The sequence below is a fragment of the Gouania willdenowi genome, chromosome 12 (genome assembly GCF_900634775.1).
Source record: "Gouania willdenowi chromosome 12, fGouWil2.1, whole genome shotgun sequence".
Taxonomy (NCBI): domain Eukaryota; kingdom Metazoa; phylum Chordata; class Actinopteri; order Blenniiformes; family Gobiesocidae; genus Gouania; species Gouania willdenowi.
This window is the reverse complement of record NC_041055.1, coordinates 11,194,918-11,211,143: the sequence shown is the minus strand read 5'-3', so window position 1 is coordinate 11,211,143 and position 16,226 is coordinate 11,194,918. Positions and strand designations below refer to the sequence as shown.

Genomic DNA, 16,226 nt, shown 5'->3' with positions numbered 1-16,226 from the left:
GACGTTTTCACAATTTGTTAATTCTGAAAAAGTCAGTGCCTCACCACCCCTGAACCTGATCGCACGTCACTGGCTTTAAAATAACACAAGCTCACTGATGCCTTTGCTGTTTTTGTGTAGGTGGAGTTTTTCCCCTGAGACAAACACAGGAGACATCCCCAGCTTTCAGCTTTCACTGCCAAACACAGCTGCTGTATTTTTGACTCTCAATAAAGCAATAACTATTATTTTGAGGGATTGAATGATATTTTAAACATAGTACTGATAATATTTCATTGCAACATTCAATATACAATTTAGAAAATGTCATCAGTCTTTTGTTAAAGTACAATATGTCGGCCTATATCTTTAAACAATGAAGCACACTATTTCATTTTGCAAAATTCAGTTTGTTAAAGTGGTCTCTTTTACAACTAAAATAAAAACATCATTTTAAAAATAACATCACAACACAAAGTGAAATTGGCTTTATTTTGTAGATGCAGTAGTTCTGTCCTCGCCCTGGAGGGGGCAGTCTCTGCCTTCATCTGTCTCGATTTCATGCATTTCCAATTCTGACTATGTTTATTTCCTCTTTTGCAAACTTTTTCATTTTGTGTTTGTTTATTTCTGATATCACAGGTTGTATTTATTATTTTTCCTCTGTCTTCTTCTTTGTTAAATGGGGTCTTCCTTTTTTCACATGTGTGGTATTAGAGAAATTCAGGGGGCATGCATGTGTGTGTGTGCGTGTGTGTGAAAGTTCTCTGAATTCTATCCATCTGTCTGACACACACACACACACACACACACACGCACACACACGCACGCACGAACACGCACACAACTGACAATTATCTTAATGCCCATATGTTTAATTGTGGGATTTCTAATTCCCAGAGCACCAAGCAGCTTCCAGCAGCGACTCACTGTTTTGGCACGAGATGGACTCCTTTTGTGTACTTGTGCGTGTGTGTGTGTGTGTGAGGGAGAGTGATGCCAGCTTTCTTGTGGCATCCTGTGCTTCAGGATGCTCTTTCTCTCTCTCTTTCTGTGTGTGTGTGTGTGTGTGACTCGCCCTCTCCTGAGATTTGTCTCACTTTGAAGGTGTCAGCAGGACAGTTGATAGATAGACACCCTGATAGATGTGTGTGTACGGTACAACAGGCTCCGCGTGAATAGCGTGTAAAGGTTGGGAACACTAATCAAAGCTGAGTGGCAGCTGAAAGGCAGAGTGGAGGGCCTTTAACAGCATGATTATCAGACTCAACTGGCATTTTATTTCCCCTCATTCATTCAGTCTGACATCGGTCTCATGTGAGTTGGGTTTTGCTTTGGTGGGGGGGGGGTTCAGTCCGACAAATTGGCATTCAGTGACGTTTTTCTTCAGCTGATGTCACATTGAGTTTAAGCAAAAAAACTGAGCTTTCTGTTTTTACCACAAATATCTGCGTATGTTTTCATTTTTGAGTAGCTCTTAATTATAATTTGGACTTTTCCTTGTGGGTACGAGTTGTTTAGAATTCGTGTGTATGATTTGAGCCTCCGTTCCGATGGAAGCTACATGACCGGAACCAGCTGACATGTTGTTGGAGTGCAGTAGAGAGTTAGCTTAACACTAAAATACTAGACTAAAACCTTTTTCACAAGCCTTGATAATAGTCAAACAAAACCAAATTCAATCCATTAAAAACATTCTGTCAGCTTTTAAAATAGTCATTTAAATATTTCCCCTTACTGAAATGAGAGAGAAAGTTTTTATGGAATGTAAAATTATGAGTTTTGAAGCAACTCAGTTGTTGATGCTATGTTGTTCTGTGGGTTCAGAACTTCTAGCTGCTCTTTATTAGACAATCTTGATTGAAAATAATAAAAATTATAATTTAGCGATATATTGTGATATTTCATCACACCATTATCATAAATGTTAAAATCAATTTTTTAAATTGTGTGTATTTTTTTTAAGTTTTTTTTAATCAAAACACATTTAATTGTAATAACATATGCATAGCACGTAAACACCAGTGAACCACATCAGACCTTGTTAAACTACCTCACTCCTCAATGCATTCTAGCTTGGAAGGTTTTTTTTTTTTAATTTAAGAACTTAACGAATCAGGATCTGTTGTAGAAGCAAAAGTTAAACTTTTTTTTAAAAATGTGATTCGACAGTTTGATAAACATACCACTTGTTTTAGAGATTGGTACATGAATTACTGTAAGTTACCATTTATTTGTCCTTGAAAGTTAAAATAAAAAAGAAATACATTGTGTTTCATACCATTTTGTAATTGTTGATATTGCCATACATTGTGATGTATATCGTATTGTTCAGTATGGGGATATATTGTATTCTGACATCATATCGTTAGATTCATGATAATGTACACCCCTAGTAAAAGCTCTGTAGATTCTGTTATTGACAAATGTTTTTACTTTTATTACCTATCAGCATTAGTACGTTGAAGTTCAGGTTCCGAATTAGAGGTAAAATTGTGAGCGAAGGGTAAAAGAATGATTAGATAAGAGTCAGGGTAACAAAATGACAATCGTCCATAAATTCCACTTTCATTTGCCTCCTTGTTAAACCTTCAACCTGTCAGTGAGCTACGGCCACCACATGGCAAACTCTGCTCTCTCTCAATGCAAATAACACAAAATGTCACCCTGGGTTGTCAGCATGGCTGCTCATCACTGTGTGTGTGTGTGTGTGTGTGTGTGCGCGCGCGTTTGAATCTGAGCCACCTCCAACTGAGTCTGCTCACACGCTCTTATTTATTATTTGCCTCTTGTCTTCCTTTCTGTCTTTTCCTTCCGATCTCTGCCTTTCATCACAGCCTAGATTCACAAATGTAAAATGGCAGCAGAGAGGGTGGTGTACATTTTTAATCAAAGCCTTTTTATATTTTAACAAGCCTTCCCTCTCTCTTGCTTAATTTAGGTAAATGAGGAGAGCAGATAGGAGGGAAGACAATGATATAATAAATAAATTATACACAAAGTACAGGAGGTCTATAGGCTAAGATATGTACAAAGCAGTCACGCCTCTTTTCAAAGTTCCCTTTAGGGTTTTGGTGATAATAATAATAGTTGGAGGAGGCGCTAGCGCACCTTTCTGTTCATTTACAACCTCTAATAATCAGTGGAAAAAATCCCTCCTCCAGTCCACAAAAGATGGTCAATATTAAAAACGTTTTTGTACTGCTAAATGTTATTTAAGTGTGTTGCAAAATGTTTATTTTCATTTTGTTTTGAGATTACGGCTCCCAAAAAACTGTTTTTTTTTTTCTCTCTCACGTTTCAACAACCTGTGACGGAGTATGTGCATGCGCGCAGCTGATGCACGTGCGTGTGTGAGAGAGAACCAACAGAGGAGATGGAGAAAGTCCCACACGGCAACCAGGAGGACAGGTAGCAAGTCACACACACATCGCAAAACACACCCTCACCACACATAAGGTATTTATAATAAAAATATACTAAATTAGTAAAATAAAACTAAAAACTAAAAAATATTGATATAAAAAGTACACAAAACAACAACAGAAATGCCCAAAATATATATAAAAAGGCTCCAAAAACACACAAAATGACTCCAAAAAACACACAAAATGACACCAAAAAACATAAATTACAGAAAAATACACCAAACGACAACAAAAATATGAAAATGAGTCCAAATACACAAAATGAAATATTTATAGAAAAAATACACAAAATGACTCCAGAACGTGCAATCAAAAACAATAATTATACAAAAAATGCAGAAAAAGACAACAAAAAGATACATAATGACTTCAAAAAACATACAAAAAATACACCAAACAAAAAAAATATATAAAAATGAGTAAAAAAACAAACACATTTATCATGCACATGTCCCATAGAATTAAACCAGACGGGCACTGTACTAGTTTTTGTAAACACAAGCTATCACTGGAGGGTTCAGACCTCTTCATTAGATGGACAGGTTTCACAAGGCAGTATTTTACTTTGAAAATTATGCAGTTGCGACTCTATAGTAATGATAAATGAAAGCAGTTGTTCCATTTATTTACACTACAGGATACAATGATACATTTGAGATGATTTAATCCTCCCTCATCACCTGTCTTGTAATGGTTTGGTCTGCTGACACGCAGCTGCAGGTGAAGGGATGACTGTGTGCATTAGTGCAGACGGGGGTGGTAGGTGACTTGTTTGCATAAATTAATCTCAAACAATAAGTCACGCTGGACACAATTATTCAGGTTTATTGAGATTATTCAAAAGAACAAAGCTAATGGACGACAGAAAGCTGACAGTGTTATAAGTGAAATAAGACCACACCTGGATTAGATCTTAGAAGGTATTTTAGTTTTACATAACTCAGCACTCCGCTTGACATTTTACACTGTCATAATATGATAGAATAAAGAAAACAACACATCATTTTAAAATAACATCTCATTTTTCACATTACTTTGTAATAAGTAAATTAAATAAATTCACAAATGTCAGTATTGTAAGATTATTGCTAAGTTAGTTAGAGTTAATTGGTTACCTTTAGTGCGGTCTGTGACACACATGCATGCACATTGCACACACACATCAGCCCTTTGACAGAAAGCACCTGTTAACTGTGTCACAAAGAACTCGGTGTTAAAGCACAACTTCCATCAGACCAAGCAAAGCCACATTTTCCACTGACAGAAAGTCTGCTTGTTTTGGTGAGCAGCGTTTTCCAGGATTGTCCTCCAAAGTTTTAGCTCAAGACATGAACTCAAATAGAGGTGTGAGTTGGTGTCTGGTGGCATTACCTTAACAGCAGCTTGTAACCCTTGAATAGGGTGTTTTCCAAAATACTAGGTTTTTAACTCATGAGGAAACAAAATGAAAACTAATAAAAAATGAAAACAATAATTTTACAAAAATGTATGTCAAGAATACAAATGTAATTTAAAACATTTAAAAGGTAGAAATAAGTTGAAGTGATATGAATTATTCTGACTGCTCCTTTTTAATGTTTATGTCATGTAAAGATGTATGAGAGCAGCATCAATGTCACTCAATTCCCCCTCAGGGAATTGAGTGACATTGGTTTATTGATTCTGAGCAAGGTTATTGATTACGTTTTGATCAACTAAATTCAAATTAACCTAATTTAAATGATCCTGATGACATCATTCCAGACCGTAATGATTCAACAAAAACAATGGACGTGGTGTTTGAAGTGGCCATGATAGGAGGGGGACGGGTGCTGCACCTAATGAACCGTCCCCGGAAAAAAAAAACGTTTTTTGCCTCATTTTGTTTACATTCTGTCAATTTCCGCATTCAAAATTGGATTCCGTTTTCATTGGTGCATTCCGTGATTACGTCCGCGATTCCGTTAACATCAATTTTATAGGGCCCTATTGAAAACCATATATCAAGGTAGGTGAGTTTTATGCTGGGGGCACACAGAGCCCCGACACGTTCCGAACACAAGGAATCTATATTTGTGTTAAAGCGCCTCAAATTTCAAGTGAAGGTATGAAAAATGGAACGGGTCAGTGGCAACTTGCCAGACTTTGTGACGCTCTATTACTAAAGTGGGTGCGCACGACTACTGCTCACCTGAATACAGTATGCGGCGCTACAAGTGTGGCGAATATTGTCGAATCGGGTTATATTTTGCTCCGCACACACCCAAATTCACCACGTCTTGAATAGTTCACATCGATCCACAGCCACTCCACGCCATCAGGCCATTAGGCTGCTGTTATGGGACACCCCAATGTGGAAACAGGAAGTATTGTGTTAAGTTACAGAGCACATGTAGCACAACACACAGCTGCACCTCTGGTCCATCTCAATGGATCAGAATAACTGGAGTAACTGCATGTGTGGAGGTCGCCGGCTGCTGTCTGCTCCTAGACTTTGAGGTATTATTTAGATGTGGCATCTTGAAATGGAGAGAAATGAAGTGAGGAAAAACTTATAATGCTTTCAAACGGATCAGCATGGGGAGATACAAATGTTCACGCACTGCTATGCACTCCACGAGTAAGATCACATTTGTAGCATTCACGGAAAACAAAAATCTTCCCTGATTGCTACATAGAGCCAGGCACATGCATCGAGATTCAAGATATATCGAGTATTCTATTTTGCCGATATAGAAAATTACAATATCGCCGATATCAATATATATATTTCAACTGTGTCTTTCTTATCCATTTACGCGTATGATTTACACCGCAACTAACACCAGAGCGCTACTGTTTACTTTCCTTTTTAGAATTGGAACGTTGAAAAGGGTATGGTCTGAAACGCGGTGCAGCGTAGTGTGTAATCAAATACACCGGTACGGCGGTATATTAAAAATTCATATCATAACAAAACTATATACCGGTATTCGGTATGAACCAGTATACCGCCCAGACCTAAGGTACGTATATACATAAGAATGTTTTCAAAGCTTGCATCATCATGATCACCATTCACTTTAGGATGACCTTGGGATTAGACTACAGGGATTTACTCTTAAAACACAGCACAATGCAGCATTTAGGCATCCCTTTATCACTCTTCCATTTTCATTGTACTGAAGATAAATGTGGAGGGAGGCTGATAGATTTCCATCAGCTTATGGGACTGAATTTAGTCTCGGCAGAGTATCAAAAGGCATTAGTGTGTTTTACAGCACAGCGATGCAGATTATGATCCATTTCACTAACGGTAACACAGCTTAATGGAGAGAGGAAGAGAGAGAGAAAGTAATTTCTCTTAACCTTTCCCCTTCTTTTTAGAGTTGCCCTTCAAACTGAGCCTGGATGCTGTAAACAGCGAGCGTGCGTGACTTCAACACATCACTAGAGGCAGACAGCCCAACAGAAAAGCAAAAACGTGCTATCTTTAGTCTGTTTGTCTTTTTACCTCCCCCTGCGTTTGTTTTCAATTTGAGTGCTTTCATTTAAACGAGAAGTAGGATCCACTTCCAGTTTCGTGCCATTCAAAATCGAAATGTTAAAAAACTAATGTTTTCTCGTTCCCACTCTTTCTTCCCATCGTTCGTCTACCACCTGTTTTTCCAGAGTTATGACCTCAGCCTGCAGGCTTCTCACCCCACCCTAATGCAGCCAAACTACATACAGCTGTGTGGATGGATGTGGTCGAGCACTATGCATGTGGGAACACTGAGGGAAAAGCAAATAAATCCACACAGATCTTTAAAAAGTGACTAAAAATATGTAAATATGGTCTGGTAAAGTCGTATAGAACAGAGGCCTTAAACCAGTGTACGCGTGCATGAGAACAATAACACAATGAAGTCATTTGAGAGATGACATCACTCCTTACTGTGCCTCGGCCATTTCTATTCTAACCAAATGTTTTTCTGTAAACTTCCTGTACATGCTCTAAATACGCAGGGCATGTGTGAGAGAAGTGCATGCATGCTTAAAACACTATATCAAAGTGTATGAGTTATTCAATGAACTGGTTATGAAACACCTAAACTGTTTTGATGTTTCACAACGTGCAATGCTAAATTATTAAGTAATTTGATCTAATTCAATAACTGTGCTTTGTTGGAATTTTATGCTAATGCTACTTACTACTATTAATAATAGTAATAATAATGGCATCAACATGTTATGAATGAAAATATGTGGGCGTACGGTAAGTGTGTATTGACTCACAGGGATTTGTGTGTTTTCTCTTACGGTAATGAGGTTGTTTCTCTAACAGTTAATAATCCAGGGCCTGAATAAACACACACACACACACACACACACACACACACACACACACACACACACACACACACACACACACACACACACACACACACACACACACACACACACACACACACACACCCACACCCACACACACACACACACACACACACACACACACACACACACATTTTACAATTCACAAGTAAACACTCATAAGTAAGCACTCACCCTTCACTCTGATTTTCTTCTCCTGTTTCACTGGTTTCATTCATTAATCTGTGTTTATTTACAATTTGCTTTAAAATGTCAGATGATCACCTTTCAATACTTATTCATAAACTCAAAGTGTTTTTTTTAATGTGCTACTATTAACTATTTGGACTGAAAGCCAAATTATACACAAGTTACAGGGGATGTTTAAGAAAAAGAGCAATATTACATTTTAAAATAGTCACTAGCGTTTCCTCCATTGAAGAAAAACATGAAATGAAATGAAATGACTGCTGCTATGAGCATTTTCAAGCAGTCTTTCTCAAACTTGGGCTGTCAAAGTGTGTGGAGATTATTTCAAATGTTTGGCTAAGGCTCAATCCTGTCTGCATGAGATATATACGTGGGGGTCAGTGAAAAAAAAAGTCAATTGCTCTACATTGGTCTAATGTTTCTAATAAAATGCTTAGTGAGTATAAATTGTATTAGATTATAATCGCTTTAGCAGGAATAAAGCAGGAAGACAGATCCCACATGTACGCTGGGGGCAGCAGAGTTAGAGAGAGAGAGAGAGAGAGAGAGAGAGAGAGACAGCTGGGTAGACATGCGTGAGAAGCAGATAATCTCTGTGGGAGTCGGCCATCGTGCGCACGTACGCACGCACACGCACACACACACACACATCTCCTTCCAACACAGGTGCTCTCCATTTACAATAGAGCACTTCAAAGTAAATAGTTTAACAAAGAGCAGAGATGGTGGTGGGACAAAGCTTTCAGGCTACTGTAGTGAGAGCTCAGAAGTACTGCTGGCATCGCCCACAGCCTGCTGCGCACATTAAAGCTGTGGTGTAACATGCACTGTGACACACAATAAAGTCTGCTTTGGTCCTCTCAGTAATAGCACCAAACAGCATCTACAACAGCACGTTTCACGCCCATAAGTTCCACACGGTTAGAGAGCATGAGAATGATGATTGGGTTAATAAGTGTATGTACGTTTTTTTTTAAATACGAGCAAAAATTTTAACAATTTTAGAGCAGTGTGAGAGTGTAACATAATTACAAGAATCAACTAAATCAGACAAATTAGGCATTTGATCCAAGCCTTAAAGGTAAGGGTGGGACGATATACTAATACTCTGAACAGGCTACTGTCCATCATAGACAATCCACACCATCCACTGCACAGCGCCATCTCCAGGCAGAGGAGCAGCTTCAGTGACAGACTGCTGTCATTGTCCTGCTCCACTGACAGACTGAGGAAATCGTTCCTCCACCACGCCATGCGGCTCTTTAACAACTCTGGGGGGGGGGCGATAAAATCAACCATAGAACACTGGACTTAATGCTAATCACACCATGCACACTCTGTCACACACGCACTTTATCACACACACACATCTACTGTATCTTGCACACTGTCATCTGCACAACTGCACTTCAACTGGACTGGCACACACTATACTGTATTTCGATATTATACCATTATATTTTACCTTAGTACTTTCTTTGCACTGTTTTAAATTTTTTTCTTAATTTTTAAATTTTTAAATTTCTACATTGTACTTTCCCTGCATGCCCCTGTGTTCCCATACCTGTAAGCTGCTGGAACTGTGAATTTCTCTTGGAGATGAATAAAGTATCTATCTATCTATCTATCTATCTAATACACGATATGATGCACGATATTGGATTTACAGGATCGATTTGATATTTTAAGAAGGAAAAAGGACAAAAAAATTATTTTTATTATTACTATTATTAATAAACATCTTTCAATTATTTGACTTTGAACGAGCTTCTCAATATTCAAACTAGGGCTGGGCGATTTTGCCTAAAAAAACATTATCCGATTCTTTAAAGAAAAATTTGCACTTAAAAATGACTGCAGACATCAGATATATTGTCAAAAGTGCAACTTTATTGCTGTGATTGTCCTCAAGAGTTAAAATACATAGAATGATTCCAAAATAATAAGTAAATGATTCTCTGTCATTCAACTATTTCAAGCTTTAACCCAGGTTTAAGCAAAAGTGCAACAGCAACTTCACAGTAGCTTAAATTTTCTGATTAAGAAATCAGATAACGACATATTTTATAACATATAACATTACAATTAAAAAAATAATAAACTCTTCTCTCAGCATCTCAGCATAGTGCGAATAAAAAATTAAACATGCCTGTGGCACACATATAGCCTACTCAAAGGGTAAACACATGTAAACAAAGAGGAGGCTATGGTAACCCACAAGGACGGAACGCAAAAAAGTCCAAAAAACTGTGGTGGAAAAAAACTATTTCTTATTTTCGTTTTTTGTTTTTTTTAAACTCGAATTTGCTAAATTGATTAAATCGAATTTTTGCAAAGCCCTAATTCAAACTGAATATGAAAAATAAAATAAACAATAAAATAAATCAGACATTTACTTTTTAAAGTGTAAAAACCTCGGCCAGACTGACATTTCATGCCAGTCTGAAACGAGAACCAAACAGCTGATATAAGACAATCATCAACATGTCTCATCATGACTCTAGTCTACACCATAAGCTGTATATTGTCCACACACATTTCCTTTGGAGGCTAGAGAACTTGAAGGGAAAATCAATGTCTGCTCAGCTGCAAAATTTGGACAATTTGGGTTAAAAAACTGTATCACATTTTACAAACCTGTTTAACTTTACAATGATATATTAAAACTTCCAAGAGATTAATATGTCATGCTAGCATGTAACCACATTTCAGGGATATAGCTTTTATATTCTTTAGCTTTCAAAAAAAGCTACAGTCTGTGAATTGATCAAATGTCTTTGTACAGTAAAAGGGACTGATCGGTCTGTGGCAAAGGTAAGACACACAGTTGTATTTTCTCTTAAAAGAGAAATGTATTTAAGTATTAATTCAATATTTTTTTGTGTGAAGAGAATTATGTGAGAAGAAAAGCTTTTTAATTTGAAAGTAGTGGGCAAAGCATTAAGAAAGAATGAGTCCACAAGGTCACGACACATGTTGGATGTATCTGAGTGTGTTTAATGCCTAATGCTTTCCTTCCTCCTTTCCCTTATGTCACCCTGCTGTTGGTGTCTTTGTGAACATTCTTTCAAGTTGAAAAAAAAAGCTACACTCCATGTTAAACATTACTGCAATCCCACATTAGAGCTGAAGATCTTGTTTAGTGTCTCGGAGTGGTAAGGTAATGATTTTCGATTAGCAAAAGCAATGGACGCCGAGGAAGTGAATAGAAGGCTGTCAGAGTGCACATTTCTCTGATTTTTTTAATGACATTTTGATATATTTCTGGCCAAAAGTAAAAACCTTTTTCTCCTTTTATAACATCAGTTTAATGAACCAATCAGAGAAGAGAAAAGTCATGACCTACCATGAGGGAGTGTCTGTTGGCAGATAGTAGACCCGTCCCGTAGCCGCTGCCCAAAGCTCCCATGGCGCCGTTGTGCGTGTGCGGACTATTAATGAGGGTGTGCATGTCTCCGTGACCGCTGCTCATACCCGTCGATGGTCCCACAGCATGGCTCCGCAATACATGGATGGCGTCGTCCAAACGCTCCAGGCGGTCTTCTATACGACTTTGCTATACCAAGAAAGTTAAAAACATCATAGTGACTTGCATGCATCAGCAAAGTGCAGCAGCGCACACATTCGGGATTAATTAAAATCACTCAAAGGCACTAAGTGTTTTACAGGTGAGCAGATTTTTTGGAGATAAACAGACACCTTCACTCCAAATTCAGTTGCCCAATATTTTAAATGTTAGAAATACGTTTTTTTTTTTAATTTATCATTTTCAAATATTATTTATTACCAATATGAACATCTTAGTGTGTCCTGCCAGCAGTGAAGATCTAAAAGAACAAATACAATATGAAAAATGATCTATGATGTGACCTATATGACCTCACTATAACTGACACTCCCCCTTCATTCATCCAAATGTTTGACATGTCTGTATCTGTGTACCTACCAGAGAGTGCAGAGGAGCTTCATAATTTGGCGACGATGCTCCCTGGCCACCATTCCTTGACCAGGCAGCTGAACTGGCAGCTAGGAGTAAGGCAAAAAGGAATAGGTCAGCAAAGTCCATAAGCGTTAAGGACAGGTAAAATCAAATAATTTAAGAAGAAAGTAGATTTAAGCAGGTAGAGACTTTATTCATGTGTTTGGTTCAGAAAGACGTCCTTTATGCTAATTCATGCTAATAACATGTGCAAACAGTCCAGAGAGAAATTTCTACATGTTAACAGATTACAACCAAAACCTTTTTCAGCATTCATATGTTAAAAACACACACAATACCAGACAAAAGTCTGACACACACAAGGAGGCTCTCGTCACATCCTCATCTGAAGTCCAGACAAATTATATACAAAGGAGAAAAATGATCAGACAAAAACAAAACCGGCCCCAATCTCATACAAAAAATGCTAATATCAAGCTTTTGTCTTTGAAAAGGACCAAGTGGTTTATTAGCATGGGCTCTTTGCAGAATAAACAGGCTTTGTGTCTCTGCTCGGCCTTTGTGCTGCTTGTTGCTCCAAAGGGTTGTTTCTGAAATCGACAGGTCTTATTAGCTGGTAGGATTAATTTACATGAATATGAACTCCAGAGAGAAGGCAGGCGGATCTGTGGAGTCCTTTCATCCGACTTAAAGGAAAAACTAAAAAGGCGCAGAAGAGAATCCTTTTCGGTGAGGAGGAAGTCTGTACGTAATATTTACTAGCCTGGGCCTACTATTCACTGGAAGAAAAAATGCAAATCAAAAGTTCTACTTTAGAATGAAGAAAAACTAAAATAACTTAGCTGTAGAGTTTTTTTTTAATTATTATTATTAACTATCAATTATTTATTTATTTATTTATTATTACTGACAATTGTGAATTTATCAGATGCTATTATCCAAAGTGGCATACAGAATATAGTTACTGCTATAAACATGCAAACACACGCACGCACGCGCACTGTAATGATGGCCTTCTGAGGACTGTCCCTTTAAGGGCCCCATGGTAACGTAAGATCAGAGTTGAGTCAGACCTGCCTTCTTCCTGATTTATACTGAATGCATGGACATAGTTTTATGTTACATTCTGTTACCGTCTTATCAAAAAAAAGACATACAGGTATAAGCAGTGTCTGAGCTTCCCCTGCATACAATAAACGTGCAGTGTGACGGTAACGAGTTGTTTTGAGTCCTGTTTATAACGTTATCGACCCGTGGAGACCTCTGAATCTCTACAGTGCACACACACTTTCTCACACACACTGTTTTACTGAGCATGTCATCGACTTTCTTATTATGGGGACCAAGTCTTTAGCGATATGGTAAGCCACAGCTTTGGTAACATTGTGCCACTTTTCACTCGTTTTTTCGTAGAGCACACCATGGGCCAGTGAAGCTTGCAGCAGGGTTTGTTTCGGCGCAGCAGGCTAGTACTCTGACACACTCCTCGTACTGCACTTTATGGCAGGTTTGTCGTGTTTGAACCTTTAGTTGAAACCGGTGTTTTCCGGGAGGCGGAGCATAGTGTGTATGCTGACTTGCGGCTAATGGAAGTAAATATTGCTATTTTGAACTATATCGATATAAACAATGATGTCCCGTGTGACATCGTGCTTATAAATATATTGATATAAATTCAAATATTGATATATCGCCCATCATTACTTCACGTCCCAATTTTTGCACCTCTCTTCACTCTGCCTTTTGTTTTTCTGCCTGTAGTCTGTCATTGCCACTCCTCTCTCTGACCTCACCGCTGATCTCTTCCTTGTAACTCTGATCTCATCTAATTAGCACTTGTTTCTCTTTTTCATTGTCTTCCTATTTCTCCCCTCTGCTTTATTCATATTACAGGCTCATTTCCATATGCTAATTAATGAATAATCACCTGGGTACATTCATGTGCAAATACAAATATAGGTATTAAACGGCACGGTAAATTATTCCAGTCCAATGCTGTAAAACACCCTCACAGAATTAGTCTTGGATATCAATTTGCATGTAGTTTGCTCTAATAGGCTTCATTTCTAATTTGTAAAAAGTGGAGTAACTCTGACACAATGATAAACACCAATTATGGTTTAGCAGGCAATATCCTAGGCAGCTATAATGATGAGCGGTAGAAGAAGGGTGGGTGGTAGTAGGGAACGTGTTTGCAGAGCCGGTAGGTTTGTTAACCATTTGTAGAAGTGTTGTTCATAATTAAAGCTATCAGTCACCCAGCCTGGCAAGCAAATATCAAACAGTGTTTGTAGCAGCAACAATTAGAGACAAATTTGACACAACTATTATTAGGAAAAGTCATTTTTCACTTTAAGGAGCGGCTCAAAACAACAGCTTCAGCAAAGAAGGGAAGTAATTGGTGGGAAGAAGTGGAGGAGTGCAGAGAAGAGATACAGCCACTATTCATGAGGGCTTTTGGATTGGTTTAAACAATAGAGTGAGAAGAAATAATACTTTTCAAAACTAATATAAACTAATAAAAGTTTACATTTAAATGTGTTATATATATATATATATATTATAATATAAAATATATAATAAAAGTCCTCCAAGGAGGAGATATTTTCACTTCACATTTGTTAGCAGGATTACGTCAAAAGTACTGAAAAAATTTTGTCAAAACTTCAACCAACAATAGACCTTAGGCCATGGAAGGTTCCATCAAATTTTGGAGGGGATCCGGATCAATGGCCACGTTTACATACAATTAAATTATTTAGAATTAAAGTGTGAGCAACAGAAGGAGATAGAAACTAATCGCCCATAAATAAAGCCCAATAAAACTAATATAATAACCAGGAATAAATATTTGCTCCCTGGTAGACAGTAGCTCTAATAACTGGTACAATGATAAACTTGGTGATATTACAGCCTGTGAATGCAGTACGGGGCCGCATTTACTCCATCTCCGGGTTTTAGTATTACCCGTCCCATGAAGACTGTTCCATTTGCCGATGTCCGTGCGTGTCTGTGTGAATTTCCGCATGTGTATGCCTTCGTCCATTCACTCTTTTCATTTTTTTTTTTTTTTTTTTTTTTTTTTTTTTTTTTTTTTTGATGTGATGTGAAATTGTGGTTGTGTATATTGTGCTTATTGTTGTGTTATCAAGCCAGTCTGGTGACCAGTGTGCGGCTTAGGAATAATGATGGTGGCTGTGAGCAGAGGAGGAAGTGAGTGGAAGTTACATAAAACAGGTATTTGGGAACAACGTGTCTATGGTTGAGCCCAGTATGAGTGTTATCCCACAGCCCGAGGCCAGTGCGTCCATGACAAATGTGATTCCAAGAGCCGCTACTGCAAAACCCATAAGCCGCCCCCGGGCCCGAAGAAGCAGTCGGGCCAGCAGAAAGAGCGAGAGATCTAGGGGCCCCCGGCGACCACCCCACGGCCAAGCAGCCCCCCGAACGCCCCCAAGGTCCCAAGCCGAGAGGCTGCCATTGCCCCCCCCATACACACCCGAAAAGCCCCCAAGGAGCCAAGGACCCAGCGCACCACGCCACCGACTCCAACCCCCAACCCCCAGGCCCCCCACCCCCCCACCACCACCCACACCCCCGCGCCCAGCCCCCCGAGGGGAGGGCCCAGAGAGCCCCCCGCCCGAGACCCCAGCGGAGGAGCCAAAGCCCACGCCCAGCAGACGACCAGAGCCACGCCGAACGGGCAGCCGGCGGGCCCCCGCCGGTGAGCCCAGAGCCAGCATGGACCCGACCCCAGGCCAGGAGGACCCGGAATGGATGCAGCACCAGGAGCAGCCCGCCCAGGGCGAACGACCACACCCCAAGCCGCATAAGGTACCAGGGGGCCGCTGGGAGTCCCCCCGCCGGTCCCCAGGCACCCCAACCTAGCCCCCCCGGGCGCCCCAGATGCCGATGCCGCCCGCGCCACGAGCTTCAGTTCTTTAAAGCCAGGGCCCCCTCCAGAGGCCAAGCCAGACCGCCCCGCCGGGATGTGGCCCCCTAATTTAACCCCGACACTCTGCCTCACGGGGGACTGCCCAAGCAGGGGCCGCACCAGAAGGTATGCAAGGGCGCGGCACGCGCCACCCGCCCCAGAAGACCCCCGCCAGGACCGGCCCGGCCAGCCGGCCAAGCACCCCGGGCCCCAGGAGCACCCCCAGGGACCAGGACCCCCCAAGGGCAAGCCCCCGGGCCAAGCCCCCCGGGACGCGCCCCCCACCCCAGCCCAGGTCCCGGCCACAGCCCAGCAGGACCGCACAGCCCCAGACGGCACAAGGCCAGCAGCCCAGGGCCCGCCGCCCCCCGGACAGCGCAAGCCACAGGGCAGCGCCCCCCGCCGGCCCGCGAGCAACCGGCGA

General features: G+C 40.2%; 1 protein-coding gene across 7 annotated transcripts in view; it reads right to left on the bottom strand.

The window, feature by feature from the left end:
• The window catches only part of tcf4 (transcription factor 4), a 243,408-nt gene that overhangs the window by 11,802 nt on the left and 215,380 nt on the right, over positions 1-16,226 (bottom strand). For all 7 annotated transcript variants that reach the window (XM_028462063.1, XM_028462064.1, XM_028462062.1 and 4 more), the window contains 2 exons: positions 11,875-11,954; positions 11,275-11,484 (listed from right to left, as the gene is read on the bottom strand). In XM_028462063.1, coding sequence (XP_028317864.1) covers positions 11,275-11,484; positions 11,875-11,954 — 290 coding nt within the window. The remainder of the gene's footprint in view (positions 1-11,274; positions 11,485-11,874; positions 11,955-16,226) is intronic.